Raw genomic sequence first — 20181 nt, 5'->3', positions numbered from 1 at the left:
CTTTACCTCAGTTAAAAGCATTATGTTTAGGAATTCTGCTCCATAAAAGTAGGGGATTTTTTATTGCCCTTTGAATTATTTTTTCTCACTGAACTACTGCAGACAGTGTGGAAAATTCAGCACAGCTTGGAAGTATTTAGAAACCTGGCAGTAGTCAGAAATCTAGTATTGGGCGCTAAACATTATTACTACTTCAAATAAAATGGTACACTTGCAAAGGAGCTACCAGGGCAACTAGAACAGGAATGAAATCTGGTGTTTAGCAACCAAGAGAGTTTGCAGACACCAAACTAGCCACCAGATGGCCCCAATTTGATACCATAAATTCTTTTGCGAGGTGGGCTGTAGAAGAAAGATTGCTTTCATTTTAAAATGGAGCTCCAGTAAACAGCCAATAAGCTCTCTGCATGTAAATTAGTTGCAAGATGAGGAAACTTGATTGTGCAGCTATGAGATGTCATAATATTCAGAATAAAAGGACGAAAGTGAGGCAGCAATCTGGATTATTCGTTGTCTTCCTCCCTTCTTTCAATTCTGGGGTACTAGTTCCAGGAGGGAAAAGTCCCCCAGTTTTAAGGGTCTGATCTGCCTGATGTAATTTTTAAAAGTAATTTTGAGTGTGTGCAGAGTCCCTTTCCTTCACTAGTGAGGAAGGATGAGTAGGCAATGTTTGCTGATCAAGAGTGTGCCTTGGAAGTACACTTAACCCCAAACATACTTGATTCGAAAAGTTAAGCAACAATTTACAAGAAGCTTCTATGCTGCTTTGATAATAAGCTCACAGTAAGGTTTAAAAGAAAAATGAACCAGGGAGCTGAGAAAATAACTCTGTCCTGAGTAGCAGCTCATCTTATTCAAGGACGCATGTGACATGACTGCACAAATGTAAAGGGCAGGGTGCCTGCCTGCTGGTAGCTTTAACAGAGCAGTGAGATTGCTAGTCATTCATGGTCGGACTTCAAACTGTGCTGGTCAACTATGAATGTCTGAAATTACATAAAAGTTTCCATGTCTGTTCCTCAGCCCTCTGGAGAGTGGAAGAAGTAGTTGTTGTGCAGATGCTGGAGAAGACTTGTCTTCTTTTGCTCCAGGGATTGGGATCAGAACAAACAGGTGGAAATTGCAGGGTAGAACATTTTGGCTAAATTTTAGGAATAACTTTCTTAGCTGTTTGTACATAGTACAAACTGTCTCAGGAGCTGGGTGGCTTGCCTTCATTGGAGACATTTAAGCAGAGGCTGGACAGTTGCCTTTCAGGTTGGCTTACTGTTGTATTTTGCAGTGTACTACCTAGACTGAGCAGGGTGCTGAACTTCTAAGACTATTCCAGCTCCAAAAATCTCTGATCGCAGAAATGGCATTGGAACACTGCTTCATGATTCTTTACCCACCACCCACATTATTTCAAAGTTCTAGATGTTAGCAAAGTATTAGGAGCTCTCGCCACACAGGGGAAAAGAGCAACCACACTGTTCTAGACACATAAGAACAGGCTGTGTGCTGGATCTCATCTTGTCCCAAAGGCTTACAATATACATTTGCCACAAGAATAGTGTGTGACATGACAAAGGAGCCTGAAAAGAGAGCTAAGAAACTCCTTCTATGCACATGGCCATAACCTTCAGTGGAAAAGAACAAGCTTGAATCTTTTCTGCGTGGAAGGACTCTGGTTGTTCGCAGGACTACATTTAGGTTCACAAAGAGCACACATTTTGGGGAAGTGCGAAGTCCCATAGTGAGCTTCATGTCAAAACCTCCACAGCAAGATCTTCAGGTCATGTGGCTTTTGTGTTAGCTGCTTCTTCTGTCCTGAAAAGGAGGAGGGAGTTTTTATCCATCTGGCTACTTGGATTGCATATTCAAAACTCAGTGAAGGAAATATTTGCTCAAGCCAACTGCTACCCCTTGCAGTTGTGGAACTCATTACCACAAGATGCTGCTGTGGACAAATACTTAGCAGGGTTTACAGATGGAGCATAGGAATCCAATCTACAACTAAGACACAAAGAAACTAATGTTCAGGATACCCGCCCCTCTGCACACACACACGCATACACACTGACAGCAGACATGCCAATTCCCTGTATTTGAGGACTTTAAAAAGGCACATTTACTTTTACAAGGTTAAAATCAGTTAGCTTGGGTGCATAAAGGGGTGGTTAAAAATTATCCACATTCCAGAGGGTGGGGAAGGCCTCTCCCTTTACAAAGCCTTAGTCCCTTCACTTTCATTTTTTCAAAATGGGGTAAACAATTTCCCCAGCTGTCAAATAAAAGCAAGCTTGATGACGACTTTATGGGAGGCAAATAGAAGAGAAAGATTCAAAAGCCCAAGGGACTTTCAAGCTCTCAGCAGAACATTGCCCTTTTAACAAGCCCAAATCAAGGAGGGAAATGATGTGCTGGCTGGTGTCTCATCAGACAAAACTCTGGTCTTTTATCTCTTCTGGACAGAATGGCTCCAATATTGCCACATCGTCAGTATCTGCTGAACAAGTCATGCTGCATCCTCAGTATCTGTGTAACAAGTCCCCTCCCCGTTCCCTTGGGGAGCCAGAATGAGCCCCTCCTGCCATTTCAGGGGCTACATTCCTAAGTGAAAAGGCATCTGGGAGCTCTCAAGCCCAGGCTTTGCATATCCATACAGCACAAGGCTGCAAAGCAAGAGCCACTGCATCTGAGCACATATTTTATATAGCTCCGAGGGCAGATCCCCATGTGATACCATGCACGCACACACACATGCACAGTTTACCAAAACGTAGCTGTGGGTGAAGGAGCTCTGTTATGAAAGTTAAATTAAATGAACAATTTAAAAGGCTGGGGCCTATCAGTCAGACCTGAGAGGAATAAACAAAGCTTGAAGTGAGGGAAGACAAAGGAGAATATAGGTCTGACTGCGAGCCTGACCATCACAACCATTGAATACTTGTGAACATATTGGGAGGTGCGTACAATCCAGTGCTGATAGCATATCACTAACTGGACAGACAGCAGCAGCAGCAGCAGCAGCGCGCGCGCGCGTGTATGTCTGTCTGTGTGTTTGGGTGGGTGTGGGAGGGGGATTGCTTGAGAAGGGCTGGGACAAAAGGGTTCAGAAGGATGGGCCATGTTTTGCCTCACATATGTAAGCTGCTTGAGATGGGGAATGCAGAGAAGCTGCTTATTTTCTCAGCAGCTGCAATTGCATATGCAGGTAGGCACCTGTCAGCATGGTTTGCAGGTGGCTTTTTTAAAAGTGGAAAGTCATATTTACAGACAAGACAGTCACCCAACCTTGCCCCTTATGGGCTACATTACCAATGAAATCAGACTAACTTAGAATCAGAAACCAAGTAGGAAGGGTTCCAGTTTGAAACCATGGGTGTGCCCTCATTCATAGAGCCAATATTCCAGGATATAAGCAGATGTATCACATCTGGGGGTCCTCCATTGCACTTGATTCCTATTATCTTAAGGACTGTCAGTTGCCATAACTTGGAAACAAAATAATAGTGCTACAGAAAGTCCAACCAAAATGTACCTCTGATCTTCTGATTGAAATTAGGCATGGACTAGGAGAACAGCTTCAGGCCTGGGTGCCAGATGTTATCATATAATATATTTTGGTTGTAATTAAAATAGTTATGTTGTTTTTAAAGAAAGCTTCATTTCTGTTTTGAGTGGATTGCAAAAATGCCATCTTGGGTGCATATGAATGGAGGATTCTGCTTTGCTAGGATCTGGGACTTAGATTTTTAAAAGCCGTTTTAACTGTTATTACAATTATAGTATATGGATCAAGGGAAGACCTATGTATCCCCAGCCATATAAGTGTGCTGAATCCTAGTTCCATCCTTCTGCCTTATTCCTAAGCTAACTCCACTCAAGTACATCCCACCTTCCCATCCTTCATGGTCCCTTTACCATATGCCTATCTGTAAAAAAAAAGAGACACGGAAGTAAAAAATGCTTCCCTATACCCAAAACACTGACAAGAAGTCACTATGGAAGCCCTCTTAGTTATACTTGAATGAGATCACAGGGAGGAGTAATCATACCAATTCCAAAACCAAGAATGGGCAGTATGGCAGGCACCAGTGTGCCTCCAGACCCTTTATTTGGTGCCCGACAACTCCCACTTTGGTTTTTCTTTTCTTTAACACATTTTGTTATTGAAGACTGGGATTGCTTATAACATACTGAAGCTTTGCCATTTTCATTTCTCAAGGGTGCCTCTGGGTTACATGATGGGCTTCTGGCTCATACCTTACCTCTGCCTTGTACACAGGTGCTTAGGTGGGTCACTTATTTATTAAATTTGTATGAAAGTCACCCATTAAGCATTGCACTTTCTGGGTGACCCCTTGTCATTTGCACCATGGTGAGCTTACAGATATGCCCACAGGCCCCCAAAAGATTCCCTATCCCTTCCTTAAAGTATTTGCAAAATTTCAGATGATCATTGGGCTCACCAACCCCGTTTCGGACTGCACTATGAATTCATTTTAATTCCTCACTCCTTAAATTCCACCATGACCATGATGACAACCACCACCAACAGCAACAGATCTTGGTAATACAACCTTCCCCATAATATAGCATATCATCAGTATTACATTAGTGGAGTATTATGCTTTAGACATTGGAAGGCAGACATGGAGGATATTTAAAAGATAAAACTCATATTTATTATTATTGAATGTTTATTTACAATGTGTGTTGCTATTTTGTAAGATTAGGTAAGAATACAATAACAAAAGAGAACAAAAGATCATGCTGGATCAGGCCAAAGGCCTATCTAGTTCAGCAATCTCTTCACATGGTGGTCCATCAACTGCATGTGGGAAAGTCAGACGTAGAATGTGAGTGCACCACAGGCTCCTGGTTGTGTTCCCAGCAACCAATGTACACACCTCTGATACTGAAGGTAATTGATGGTTTTATCCTCCATGAATTTGTCTATCCCCCCATAAAGCCATCCAAACTGGTGGTCATCACTACATCATCTGGTGGCAAATTCCATGTACTGTGTGAAGTAGCACTTCCTTTTATCTGCCCAGGGTCTCCCACCAATTAGTTTCATGGGATGACCCCTTTGGGTTCTAGTATTATGAGCAGGAGTAAAACATCTCCCTATCTACTTTCTCCACATTGTGGATACTCTTGTATACCTCTATCATGTCTTGCCTTATCATTTTAATAACCTAAACAGTCCCAGACAATGTAACCTTTCCTCATAGGAGAGTTGTTTTAACCCCCTGAGCATTTACTTGCTTATGTGGCACCTTTTCCAACTCTCCATTATCCCTTTTAGGTGCTCTGTACTATCACTGTACATAATATTTCAAGTGTGGTTGTACCACAGAGTTGTATAATGGCAGTTTGATGCTGGCAGCTTTATGTTTAGGTCTCTTCCTAATTATGCCCAGTCTGTTATTAGTACATTTTAATAATTATTTTACAGTAAATGTGAGCTGTCACTTTAAGAAAGTCATTGTAAATCCCCATCCCAATAAATATCATATGCCAATTACTCTTTCCTTAACTACTCAGCTCTCACAGAGGACAAGATTTGAAGTTTTCCCTCTGGTCAAACACTTATTGGAAGATATCAAGTTGAACATAGTCTCTCAACTGTCACTCATGAAGGTTTCTTAGTCTCTTGAGACTGATGCTTTTCCTCTGGCAGCTTAGTTTAGATGCCCCTACAGTCTTCCTTCGGGTTAGGGACAGAAGGACCAGGACACAGCCAAGAAGATGTCATAACTGTTTCATCTGAAGTTTTCCTGAGGTCAGCTGCTGTCTACTGTTATTTTGGCCAACAGCTGTCCTCGAAAGCCACCACCAGAATCTTCTATTTAGCTCTCACAGCTTATGCCTTCTATGCAATTTCAGTCAAGACCCTCTGACTAATAACCTTCAATTATGCCAGCCCACTGGCCCATGAGTATGAGCCATTGAGAGCCAACAGAATGTTCATAAATGACCTTTCAGTATTTGACCTTTGGAATCCTTCTGCCTAATATATAATCTGGCAGGTCTAAATATAAACTCTAAAGGTCTGTTAACACCTTCTTTATAGTAACTAACAAGATGTCCACAGTAAACTTAGCATACAACACCTAGATTTGCATGACATGACAACCCATCATGGGTGACAAACCATGGTGGGTTCTCGTGTCATATGACCTCAGGCCACTTCGTTCAGGGTGACTTGTTTAAGAGTAAGAAACCACCCTTAAAACCCGTGGCTGGTTGTTTGGCTTGCTATGCCAGCAATGGGTTGTTGTGTCACAACACAATAGTTGACACAGTGGGTTGTGAGAAGTAGTAAGTGAACTGCTTGGCAAGATCTGCAAATCCCCCTTGCAGCCGTTGCCCAAGCCAGTGCCAGTGACAGCAACCCCACTGATGCCCAAGTGCCTCACTGAAGTAAATGTCACTGGCATGATGTCACTATTGCCGACTATGAGTCCTTTTGCACCTATCACAGCTTTTTTCTCCCTTTTTCTCTTTGGAAATTGCTTTTCATGATCTCCAAGCTGACAGCTGTCAAAACTCAGGTTTATTTTTAAAATGGGAGTTTTAAGAGGGATAACTAGTTATTTGCAAAGAGGAATATGTATATACATACATACATATTCCTGTTGAAAAACCCTGAGTAACTCTGTCAAAACCCCCATTTTAAAAAAATGTCTGAGTTTTGACAGCTAGCTCCATGATCCTGTAAGAGTTCCATGATCCTGTAAATGGGTTGAATCACACTTCTTCACCTTTCTGAGCACTTAGAATCTGGGGAGAAGGTAGAAAAGATGCAGGACACTAAAAACAGTTATGTCCGGCCAACAAAATTAAAGGATTTAATAATAATCAACAAAGTGGATTATCTACTGGCCACCCTATTTGCAAGCAATGATTACTTGCAGCTTTGCTTTGATAATTTGCCTTTGAGAGCCCTCAGGGGAAAGCAAAGTATGACATGAATGTAATTGCAGCATCTCTGGGTCAATGTCCACAGTTGGTGCCTGTTGCACATTGGTAGCAGATGCTTCCCAAGACATTTCCCAGGCAAGGCTTCCTAGACTTTAGACTTTTGGACTTCTGCAAGTGTGCACCTCCAAAAGTCTGAGGGGTTTTTTTTCTTTAATTGACCCAAACATTTGTATACATTTGGAGCATTAAAACGTTTTTTAAAAATAAAGCTTGCAAACCAATTCCAGCCCCTTCAGGGTTCCTGTTGGAGATCAAGAAAAGAAATCTTGCAGGAAAAAATAAAAAAGGAAAAAGCTGTGTGAGTGCATAGGTCTTTGTGGTAAGCAAGTGGAGAAGAGACAAGAGAATTCTTGCTACTGTATTGCCTGGTTTCCCCTAGGAGGACCAATGGAGTAGGAGCAGGATTCAACCCAAGGTGAGCCTAGCCTGATTGTCTGTTGGGCACACTGTGAGTTGCTTCACAAGCAATCCACATGATGTATTGTATTTTCAGGGTGGGTTTTTCTGACAAACAAATTTGCCCAAAATAGCAGTTTAACTTAAGCCTAATTAGAAGGGGCCTGACTGAATCTCAGTGACACTGTTTTTTACAAGTCAGTATTATATTTTCAGAGCATATGCTTGTTATGTTAATGATACATTTCAACAATAATTTGCCTCAGGTTTTTATTGTCTGCTACAATCCTCAGAGGTGTTCAGAAGTAAAGTGGAGGGTGACAAGATAGGGCCTGCCCAGTTGGTGCAGAACCAGATGTCCTTTTGGTACCAGATAAAGCTCTGTCTATTCTTTGAAGGGCATTTAGATGTCTTGGACTTTAAATACGGCAGTTTGAGTTGTGGTTTTATGCTGCTTTGGGTGCTGCTAATTCTCATAATTCTCACTGGGCTTATTGTAGTGCTGTTTACTTGTTATGTGATCTCATGTGAAGATCTCTTTAAACAGGAAATGGAATGTTTGTAATAAACAGTCATTCCAACGTTTAATGATACCTGGTCCTGCCTTCTTCTCATCTCTTATATGGGCCCCAAAGTCAGAAAGCGTATACACCATCCATATACAAAGTTTACTAAGTTTCATAACATATCAGTACTTCATCTATCTTCTTGCTGCCCATGCTTTACAAGGAACAGGAGTCAGCTCCTCTCCAAGAAGCCTCAAAATCACAATGAACAAGAGTATAGCTAGTGGGTTGTGGGAGATTGCAGTGAGGAGCCCTAAATTGCCACTGGAAAATCCAGATGTGACTGTTTTCTGATGCCATGTTATCAGCATCCAAAATTACATATGGATGCCTAGAAAAGGCATAAATCACTGCATAATAATAATTAAATTGTTTAAAGGGGGGAAGCTTTTGTCTGATAAATGCATGTATAAAACGAACCCAATCCAATCTGTTCCATTTATTATAGAATGGAAAATGTCAATCCTTCCCAGTTAAAATTAAAACCTTTTGTAAAGGAGAAAAGGAATTGCAGCATGTAACTCTTTGAAAATGAATGTACTATTGTTGATTCATAAAATCAAGGCATGATACGATTACATTTGCGTTAGGCATCCACTCACAACTGCTTGCTACCGAGTGTTAGCCTTTCATAAAGATTCCATCGGACTCTGTGTGTACACACACACACCTCTCTGATTGGCCAAAGGTGGTGGAGGGGGGATGACTTGGATGGTGGAGCTTCCTCAGCCACCAACAGACAAAGAGGCACTTTTTGGTTGGCTTTGTTTGAATCTGGCCTTCATCTCTGTTTCTACGGCAACCAGGAAGTTCACCTCCTGGCCCGGATGTAGCAAAGGATGCAGCCGGGTTGATGGGGAGGGGGGAGATGACAGAGAGAGAGAGAGAGAGAAACAGTTCAGCCTCCTGCTGGAGATTTCCAAATGAGGGTTAAATTGTCACAGGCTTCTAAAGAGGAGGACTTGGCTGGTTTTGTCTCTTTCTCTCCCCCAACTCCAGAAATCTCTCTCTGCACTCCAAGTCCTCCCCTGTTAAATTCCTTTAAATATTTCAACCCAACTCCCTCAGTGTGAATCCCTTTGCTTCACATTTTCACCAAAAATGGACTTATCCAAAGTGGCCGCGTGTGTGACTTAACATGGAACAAACGTACTTTTGTTCAACAGAGATCCACTGGCTTTTGTCAACTCTCTCAAAAGCCGAGGCTGTCCTTTTAATAAGCATCTTCACCCAGACTTTAGGAAGGAAACTGCTCACATGTTCATTGCAGAGAGCCAGGCATCACAGTGCCAGAGTAGAGCGACATGCGCATCGCCAGGGAAAGGGAGGGCAGGATGCCATGTGAAAGAATCAGGAAAACCAGTCTCACGGGTTGAATAGGAGTAACACAGGTCACTGATTTCTTGACCCTCGGGGCTGGTCACATCTCCATAAGCAAAACCACAATTCTACACCCCAGGAACCCCAAGATTTACATTCAGAACAAATGACTCAAAACAACATAAAGATCCCTAATTTGCACAATAATTTGAAAGACAATCCTGCTTGCTATATTTAAAAGATTTTAAAAATAATCAGCTAACTCCTGAATAAATATTCTTAAAGCCATTGCATTGATAGCAACCAAGGAATGTAGGAGAGACAGAAGATGTGTACAAGTATTTTCTAAAGGCTCCTCTACACTTGTGTTTTCCCACAGTATTTTACTACCTGGTTCACATGGAGGGGGGTTAAAACGCACGCACGCGCGCGCGCGCACACACACCCACACACACCAATCTGTTGGCTTGTCATTTCTCCTTCAGTGTCTCATTTATTTTCAAACTCTTCTGTGAGATTTATCCATTTTTAAGTTTGTGGTATTTGCAGTTTGCATGCACTACAATAACATGTGCATTAGAGCGATAATAAACTCTTACTAGTAAGAGTAGTTTTAAAGCAGTAGAAACTGCTTTCTAAATTTTTTCACTACTTCACCCTGCTCCATGACAAGTTCTAAACTTTTCTCCTCTTTCCTTCTCATTTCCCCTGCTCTTACCTTACACTGTTATTTATGGACTCTGCAGCTAGGGATTCTATACGGGGGTTCTTTCATAGCTATTTTTTTAACTGCACACCTACACAGCTGCACAGCAGTGAACAACCACACACACTATTTTTAGACCTCCATTGCTGCACAACAGCAAAGGTGTGCATGAGTTAGTGAACTAAAAAAGGAAAGAAAAAAAGCAAGCTCCCACAATTACAGAATTATATTATGGCTTTGTGGCAAAGCTGGCTTTACAAGCACTGACAATAAACACACATGGATGTTTAAGCTCCTCCTACTTTTCCTGAAGAGATAACACAGTGCATTTGTGTGTGGCACTCAGTCACATTGTGAACATGTTTGCTTGACATTGCTGTATTTGATAGCATGTGCTCCCAGAGCAGCAGTTGCATGTTGGAAAAATACCAGCACAGCTATGCCTCACAAACAAAATGGACTCCAGTGTAAGATTCTCTCTAAAAGTGGATCCATCAGCTGAGAGTACTGCCAAACATTTTCAAGCTTCTAATTTAAGCATAAGTATTACAGCATAATCCTTGGTGAATGCTGGGAGTTATATGATTTATTCCTGCCTAAACATATATAGGATTGCACCCTAGCTGGTGTTGTTGTTACTGTTCAAATGAAGTAAGTGTTCTAAAGAAATGAGCCTGTGGGAAAATCTAGATTCCATATAGTTCAGCCTTTCTTGGGCAGGTAGGACACCTACAGTCCTGCCTACAGGACATACTGAGGACTACTAGCCTCTATACATGGTATCAAATAGTATGTTAGAGCCAAAGATTGATGACCCTAAGCTTTGCCCAGTTAAGTCATTATCTTACATGTGGCCTCCAGATGTTAAATAGTATTGTTGCTGAGCATTCACCACTGTTAAATTCTATTTGGCTTGGCCTGAAGGCAGTGGCACCAAACACCTGCATATACTTGCTTTGCTTTGAGACCTAGTGTATTATACTGGAGTGAGAAAGCCCCTGTTACAAATCTCACTCCCACAAATTCATAAGCAGATTAATTCTGTGACTGACTTACATCTGCTTAATGGGGGTACAAATACAACAGTGCAAGCAGGGTGAAACATTATGGTGGTACAGTGTGACTCTCATAAGTTAACACTGCCAGTGCAAGGAGCAAAACTGGGTGTATCAGGTTTGGTAGAGGAGGAGCTGAGCTATCACTAGAAACCCATGTTCAGTTAAAGGTTAACCCTAAACAGTGTAATAAGGTGCACCAACAAAAGAAGCAGTGTGACGAGAAAACACAGGAAACAAGGGAAAGCTCCAAAGATTTCCCCAAGAACCACAGGAAAGGATAAAATTTTGACCAACTGAGCAGCTAGTAATGAAACACCATAAAAAGTACAGAAACTCCAAGAAGAGATCACAGATCTCACAGGTCAACATTCATGGGGTATCTTTACTTTGTGCCCATGCTTTGAAAATGATGGGCACACAGCTAGGAAGTATGGTGACAGTGAAAGACAGCATTTTGCCCAAACAGCTGTTGGTCAGAATCACAGCAAAATAAGGGCAGATTGACCTTGCCTAAAATCATATAGGAGCCCTGCCACAAGACTCCAGGTAGAAACATCCAACCTATTTCCTGGTTCCACTCAGCTAGGGATGAAAGTAAGAGGGTGGGATCACACAACATGTGTGCACAGGATGGTCTTTCCCGTTCTCAAGATGAGTGAACCCAGCCATAGAGTCCTACATAGGTAAACAAAGGAGAGACCACACTAGTGAGGGAGAAGCTAAGCTCCAAAACACAATCCTTGGACATTCCTCTTTCCCAAATAGTTCATCGTGGCAGAAGATGCAAACACCCATACAAAATTGGATTGAATCCAGCCAGACTTAGAGTAGATCCATTAATTTCAGTGTGTTTGCTCTAACTATGATGAACTTTACATCAACCTCATAGAGTCACCCTTGAAAACAGACGAAACAGTACCATCTTATTGATCTCCGTTACTTAACAGGTAGTAACAGTGTGCACTGCAGAGAGCATAGGCTAAATATGCCAGAAGAAAACCCCCGACAGCCAAGTACTTACCATACATTGCTAATAACAATGAACAGTACAGACATCTTTGCTAGTGAACATAAACTATTCTATTCTATCTGTTCAAAATGCAGATTAATTACTCATGATCCTTGAAGGATAAGAATCAGGATGCATGGAACAGAATGAAAAGGAAACTGCAGCAAGAATCCAATACAGCTCCCTACAAGGATAGTCGAATATTGTTGAAATGATTTCATTCTCTAACGCATCAGTTAAATTGCCAATGTGCACATATCAGGAAAGGCTGAAATGCAGACTAGAAGGAAAGTGCAGAACTAGGCTGAGATACACAGACTGAAAAATCTCCTGTCTAATGGCATTCTCTCAAATACTCACTCATCAACTTGTATTGAGCATCCAGGCACCAAAAGCTCCTGTTGCAGATGCTACTTATGAGACATGAATGTCCTTATCTTTCCCTTAAATTCCCAGATTCAAAATGTGCAGAGATAAGATGTTCTGCACTCCCTGGTGGCGTGAAGGCCACATGAGGCCTAAAACACCTGCTGTAACAATCACTGGAAAGGCAAGTTTTTCTGTGCAGGGTAACATGTTCCCTGACTCCTTTGCCTTTCCAGAATGCATGAGCAAAAATGATGTAACTGCGTAGTGATGGAGAGAATGACCTGCTCCCCCTCCTTCTGTTATGCAATTTCTCAGGTGCAGGAGCCACAGAGGAACAAAGAGATTCAGTTCTGTTGCTGTTTGCATCTTCTGCTCCCTCCTCAGCAGTGACCCACATTTTGCTGGATGCATCTTCTTGTGGCTTTCAATGCCATGACATTGCCTGTGTTCAAGGAAGCACTGTGGTTCTTCCTGGCACCATGCTTGTGCCTGGAAGGGTGTGAGGAACGAATCAGGTGACATCATCATGGTGCTCATGCTGACACATATATTGATTGATGATATCAGGAGCTAGTCTCTGCCCACTACATTCCCCCACCCACACACCTTTCCAAGAAGATAAAGACAAAGGCCTCCTAACTAAAGTATCTGTGATGTTAAAAGTGGCCAGCTAGGCTGGCTTTGTGACACAAAAGTTAATATTGCAATTCTTTCTTGCAATAACACATGGCACCAGCAAAGTTAGAATACTAGTTTATTGGGGAAATGTGGTCTAATGATATAAATTGACTCCAAAATGAATAACTTTCCTCCCTTCCTAACCACATGGAGCTGATGCCACCTTCAGGGTAGTATAGTACATGTTGTTTATCAGCCAATCTTAATTGGTCTGCCCTTTTAAACTGACACCATATAATTAGTCTAATAATGTTAAATCCACTTCCGTCCTCCTCTACCTGTTCAACAAAGCTTCCTATAAAACCAGAAGTGGTCTGATAGTTTGTGGCTTCTTGGTTTATTTCTAGACCTGCTGGCCTTTCTGTTTCAGCTAAGAATTCCAGTCCCACCTCTTCTTCCAGTTCTGATTCAGAATATGAGGCAACACTCTCAGAGGCTGTATTTTAAGAGAAGTGGGCCTAGACCCTAGAGACTGCTTCTTTGCAAGGCTAATGCAGGGGTGTCATCAGGAGAGACATTGTGATTTGTGGGTGGCATGAGATCGCCTTGGACTTTGTGTGAATGTACATTGTTAATAAGAGGTTATATTACCTCTTTCCCCCCCTGCTATTACTGCAGTTTCAGTTTTGCTGGCAGTCTACCATGGGCTCTTCCAGCTATTTTCTTGGGTTTATGCGTCAGCACAATAGTGTCTCCCATACTGTATAAGATTGCCTTGCTGAAGCTCACCAAGAAGACACTATTACATCATGTATAATGTGGGAAAGGTAATGCTTTCAGCCTTTTCCAATCAGGTGCTATACAGATGTCTTAGCCTACAGTGTAACTGCCTGGGTGATTAGGGAGTTGTAGTCTAACACATCTGGCAGGCATCAGGCCATGGAAACCAGGGTACAAATTTTTGGTTTAGTACATCGAATGTTCTCTAAACCCTCGAAATGTGCTCCACATACATGTGACGTGTGATCACTGTTTCTGTGTGAAGCACTTTTTGGGACTGAAACAAAGAATTAGGCACACTGGTCTTATGAGTTCATTTAATCAACTTATCCTGGGAGTCAGCTTGAGTTGTGGATTTACTACATTAAAGGACAGGCTAGATGTGATGTTAATTGCATGAACATAATTAATCCACACATTTGGAGGTATGTAAATTGCAGCTGCAGGGAAGCTTGGCAGCCTTGGTAGTAGGGAAGGATAGAAGTATTCAGGAACAGTTTAACTCTTCACCTCCCTGCCACATTTTCTACAAAACTCATTTCTGGGCCACTAATTATTTGCATGTCAGGAAAGCTCCCATTGGCAGCAATAGAAACAAATAAAAAGTCATACAGGTTAATTGAATTCAGTTCTTGTCTGGCCCTGAGGCCATAATGCTAATTATACAGACCTTGGAATAAACAGAGGGGTTTACTTCTGAGTAAAAATCCATAGGTTGTGCTGTAAATATGCAAACTGATTTGCCTGTTAGGGAGTAAATGCTATTGAATCAGTGAGATTTACTTATGAGTAAACAGGCATAGGACTACATCACTCATTTATGCTATCTCCATGTTTCCCATGGGAGAAAAATCTCCACTGACTTTACTCTGCTTCTTCTTAACCCATGAAGACATAAAAGTCCTGCAGTGAATTGAGACTCAGTGTAGCATATCCTAGGGCAACCTTCCTCAGTCTGGTGCCCTCCAGAAATTCTAGAATATAACTCTTATCCCATCACCCCAGGCAGAATCATCAATGTTTTGCATGAAGACCTTATGGAAGTCATCCTCCAAAACATCTGGAGAGTAACAGTTTGGGAAGACTGTCTTATAATAATGCCATTAGAAACTGTGTTCTAAGAAAAGCAAAGGAATGCAATAGAAAGAATGCTTGTTACTAGAAAACAGATAGGTGCTAATTAATATTCTTGCATATTTTTTCTAGGAGCTGATGAGGTATCTTGAAAAGCTCCCTGAAACAGTGTTCCATATTCATTAGTTTGCACACATGTGAGTTGATGGCATCTAAATATACTTTTTGTAATTAAAGCTCCATGCTTAATTTTCTAATAAACCACAAGCATTTTCCTATAATATACACATCCTGAGAGCTTTAATAAAAGATGAGTCAATATAGGCTGCTGGGAATCTAAGAACTTCTGTGGATCTCAGATATTATAACATTTTAGAGGGAGGCACATTCTTAAGAATGCAGCTGTGAAAAGATGAGATGTGCCATTTCCAGCACTAGAGTTCAATTTCTGGTACTTGGGAAGGATGAGAAGGAGCTGACATTGGGTTAGCAGAATGGATTTCCCCTCCTACCCTGTGGGCTCCTACAGGCATACTCCATCTGCTCAAAAGGGTCAAAGAAGTCTTGTTGGGCAACCGGGCCTCTGCTCACAATATGAGCTCCAATCCACTGGATTGGACATTGTACATGCCATGGTGATGTAGCTAGCATGTTGTCTGCTTTGGCTATACCACCTGTCCATCTGAGCAGAGGGAGACCAAGAATGAAGTCCTAAGCATGTCTACTTGGAAGTGAAGTCCGTCCAATGGAATGTGCTACGATATGATGGTGTAGTTTAAACTTGGAATGCAAATGAGAGGTCAGAGAAGGGAAGCATGTGACCCATGAGACAGTGCTGCACTGAAACTCCCCCACCCCTCACCATTGGTTATGTCGACTGGGAGGGCAGTTGCTGGGAGCCTGAAACACTCTCTGGGGGAGCCACACATCACCCACTTTAAGCAATAAAGTTTGTATAAATATTTGAGTACATAGCACCCATTTACAAAAATGGAGGGCACATTTGAAAGACTCAGAGAAGAACCCAGCTTCTGAGGTGAGACTACAGGTTACACATAAGCACTCCAGTGCTCAGCTCCTCTATAGATATTGCCCCCCCCCCACACACACACCAGATATCAATCACAAGTTAAACTCAGAAGCAATTCACAAGAAAGACAGTATGCTTGTGGTTAGAATCTTGGACTGGGGATCCAAAAGATCTGGTCTCTGGTGCCTATTTGGCTATGAAGCTCACTTGGCGATGTTCAGTCTAACCTCCCTCACAGGGAGCTACATCAGTCAGCTTGGGTTGCTCACAAAAAGAAAAAAGGCAGGATATACAGTAAATGAAATGTAATAATATGCTGGCAACATAATTTTGCTGGGATCAAATGGCTCTTAATGGCAGGGATGTTTACCTGATAGGTGGGAACCTCACTCCTGCCATTGGACTGTAACACCTATCAGAAGGGAAGAAGAGGACATCCTGCCTCTGGAAGAGAAGAGAAAATGTCAGGAGCTACTTTTGCTGTTTTAACTGGGAGACATGAGTAAGTGAAACGACTTGCAGAGTTGAAGGGTCTCCTCTCACCCCTCCTCCCACCTTATTCCCCAAGTGCAGGGCCACTCCCTACCCAAACCCAGCTGTTCTTCATCAAGATTTCCTGAACTATGTCACAAGCATTGAGTATCTCACTTCCACCAAGGCTTATGTCCTTCATCAGATGCCCATTTTTCTTCAGACAGCTGTTCATTTTTCTTCCTGCATTCTGACACATTTTCAACTGGCTCCTAATCCATCTTTCACCATTTACAACTTGAGCTGTATATTAATGCTTCATTTCAAGCCTTCTCCTTCCTTCCTTCTTTCCCCTCCCACTAGCCCTCACCCTTCTGGAAGAAGTGCTCCATCAATAAAACATGAAATGTCAACCTTCCATTATACCCTCCAATTCCTCCTTCTCCCTCTGCCAAGATGCTGAGGAATCATTACAGTTGAGAAACACATGGCCAAAGAGCAATTGCAAATAGCAGGATAGGGAAATGGGTTCCCAGCCAATTAGTTTGTGTTTTAATGGAATCTTCACCGATGGACGGGTGCGGTTGAGTCAACAATCTCAGAAAGTATTAGTGCTTTCAAAGTTTGGAGTGCGGGGAGCAGGTTAGAACTCCTCCAGCTGCCAGGGCCAGGCCAAGGGCATGGGTGGCAATACCCAGATCTAGACCTGGAGCGAAATGCTCCCCAACCAATGCCCATAAGGTCAGTTGCTGGGAGCCTGAAATACAGTAGACAATGGAAGTACTGCTTTTTTGAGCAGGAACATGCACAAGAACCAACGAATCATATTTCTAGCAACCTGATCAATTTCAAAGGTTCATACTGCTTATGATCAGTGAGGGTTGGTGCCCACTGGACTAGTGGGGCAGAAGTTAGGACGGCTAATGGTAGGCAAAGCCAAGAATCACCATCAGTTGAGGGTCTCCCTTAACAGAATGAGCAGGAAGAAACTCCAGACATAGGATGGCCAGCTTACTACAATTTGAAGTCAAGGAAGTGGCATGCATTGCCCTCAAAGAGGACAGTATCATGAGAACATGAAATCCATTGTCTAAAGTTGCCAAACTGCACCATGGTCTCCACTTCAGCCTCTGGTCATGACATTTTCTATGACAATTACAAGATAGCACTGAGAGGTGGGATGCATACTAGCTGAAAGACTGCAGTGTGGCCTGCAGGGCTAGCACTTGTGAAAATGCAGTGGTGAGACGTGTTTAAACACGGCAAAAAGGAAAGGATATTCTGATTTTTCTTAGAGAAAAATAGAGTATTGTTTGCATGTACATTGATTTATCTAAGCTCAACTGTTCAGCTGACAAGATGTGGAATCTGCAAAAAGAAAAGCAAAATCTCTTAGAATGGCAAGGCAACAACAGCGTTCTTCTTAGCACTTGTAATATTTGTCGGATGCCTTTCTTCTTCCATTCAATCTAACTTGTTGCTTTGGTAAGGTGGCAATTTCATGGGACAGAAGGGAAATTCATCACAGTATCTGATCCTCCAGGACAGTGGTGGACAACCCTGGAATGTCTAAGGACCACTTTTGATACTCACTATGGGCCACATTCCTTCTGCCACCAGAAGGCAGAATTTGGCACTGATGAGGAGAGGGGGACTCTGATTGCAGCCAGGAACAGGTAGCAAACCGCAACAGCGTAATGAGAAAGGTCAAAATGGACTTTTCTCAAGTGAAACCTGACCACTTTATCACTCTATGGTGGTTTGTTTGCAACCTTTGGCAGCAAAGTGCCCCCTTTTTTTTGCTGTGAGTTTCAACAGCACTGTAGTAACAAGGGACCGTGGGTGATACGCCATGAGGGTGGCAGCTGTCATGTGTTGCCCACGCCTTCTGGCAGGTGTCATGTGTTGCCCACGTCTGCTGTAGGGCCACTGAAGAGCTAGCTTCCCTCTCCATTAAGCTGCTTCTTCTTTATGTTGTTATATTAGGCAGTAAGCTAAATGGAAACAATGAAAGGGAAGCCGGAGGATGGCCAACATGATGACAAAACTCAGAGGAGGAACTCTTTTGAACGGAATGGATTTTGAGGGAATGTCCAGTTACCTTGGGCCATTCCAGCCAGGCCTGGCTAGGTTTGCGTTTGCTGCATGTAAGTGGGTGTGTATATGGGTGGAGAAGATTATCTCTCCTTTCTCTTGGTCACATTCAGGAGCTACAGGGCCAAGGCAGTGCCTTTTGGCAGCTGAGCTTTTGTTCTCTGCAGGACAAGTCTGACCTCAACTCTCACCCTGGCTGAAAAGGGTGGCTTATCTAGGGAGATGTGTTTCTTCTCAGAGCTTATCATAATCTTGATAGTGGATTTCTGCAGCCTGTCTGCAGTGGGGGATGGGGGTGGAGTTACCTCTCTGAAGCCCCCCATTTCTCTTAATGCTATCACAGTACATAAACCCATTTTCAGAGAGCAGCTGTGCCTTTCCATCTTTGCTTCCAGCACTCACTCTGGTTCTGTGCAATGTTCTCCTCTTTTCTGTCAGCCTAAACACTGACAGGAGAACAGGAATCTGACAAAATCTCTGCTTGCTCTATGACATCAAGGCACTCTCTGCACTCCAGTTTTCCTACGTCCAGATTTAAGCCTATTCTTGGCAGGCTGGGGCCATCCATGTAGGCCCAGTGCAGGATCAAATGCCAGTTCCTAGCACAGCTGTGGAGCTCTAAGGCTGTAGTTCAAGGAGATAGACTGTCCTACACAGAGCAACAGAGGGACTTTGCGGGTGGGGTGGACAAGGAAGACTAGGAAAGGAGACATATTCTTGTTTTGATTCTTCCTTGATGACTGACACAAGCTTCAGGGTCCTGCCCTTCTTTGAAGGAGCTCATGGGGTAGATATGCTTTTTATCTTCACAATAACCTTACGAGATAAATAATGCTGGGAGATGGTAAATGGACCAAGGTTGCTCAGGGAGCTTAGTGGCTGAGCAGGAATTTGAACCTGCTTCTCTTCATTCCTAGTCTGACACTCATCACTGCTCCCCACTTCTACAACCATGAAGTGTGAGAGAATATTCCAGCCTAGATATGCGTTTGGTGAATGTGTTGCCTAATGGGAAGCTTAAGAAGCCGAGCCGGACCAGATTCTACTACAGCACATCCAGCTAATTTTCTTTCTCTTTCTCTCCCCCTCTTTCTACTGTACAAGATTCAATAGGAACAGAGGAGCTGCCTTATGCCAGGTCAGGCCATTGGTCCAATTGTCAACAGTGAGTGGAAGCAGCAACCTAGGGTTCAGACAAGGACTTCCAGCAATACCTGGAGATGATGGGGATTGAACTTGGAACCTTCTGCGTGCAAAGCATGTGTTCTACAACTGAACTATGGCCTCTCTTCTACATATAAATTACGGTCCCCCAAGATATGCTATCAAGTAACATTCTATTGTGTAAAGGCTCCATCAAGTGCATGAGCTAATAAAGGAACTGAGACTTCTACATCTGCCTAACAGCCAGCATAAACTCCAAAATTGGGAAACAGCATTTGAATAATCAATTTGGTCAATCTATGCACATCTTTTTGAAAGGATACTGAAAACATGGATATTTAAAATCATAATGGCCACAGCCTGCTATCAGAGAAGGCATCTACAACAGCAAGGCTGTGTGCAAAAATAAAAGCAACACAAATCTTCTGCACAGGTGTTCAGCTCATTTTAGGTTGCACATGAGAGAGGAAAGGAGGAAGATTAGTTAGTAAAGCTGCTAGAGCCCAGAAGAGGGTTTGAAGCAGGTGTTTAAATGAAGCAGCCTTAAGAAT

The 20181-nt window shown here is 42.6% G+C and overlaps 1 protein-coding gene across 3 annotated transcripts in view; it reads left to right on the top strand.

Annotated features, from left to right (window-relative positions):
• The window catches only part of ARL3 (ADP ribosylation factor like GTPase 3), a 94070-nt gene extending 74211 nt beyond the window's left edge, over positions 1-19859 (top strand). For 2 of the 3 annotated variants that reach the window (XM_044437672.1, XM_044437680.1), the window contains exons 7-10: positions 15004-15068; positions 16279-16403; positions 18359-18519; positions 19571-19859. In XM_044437672.1, coding sequence (XP_044293607.1) covers positions 15004-15010 — 7 coding nt within the window. In that variant the 3' untranslated portion in view covers positions 15011-15068; positions 16279-16403; positions 18359-18519; positions 19571-19859. The remainder of the gene's footprint in view (positions 1-15003; positions 15069-16278; positions 16404-18358; positions 18520-19570) is intronic. The other variant, XM_044437689.1, reaches the window with a different exon arrangement.
• The last annotated feature ends 322 nt before the right edge of the window (positions 19860-20181 follow it).

The sequence above is a fragment of the Varanus komodoensis genome, unplaced genomic scaffold (assembly GCF_004798865.1).
Source record: "Varanus komodoensis strain SLA01 unplaced genomic scaffold, ASM479886v1 scaffold1, whole genome shotgun sequence".
NCBI lineage: Eukaryota > Metazoa > Chordata > Lepidosauria > Squamata > Varanidae > Varanus > Varanus komodoensis.
The sequence above is the reverse complement of the archived record's forward strand: the minus strand, read 5'-3'. Positions and strand labels throughout refer to the sequence as shown.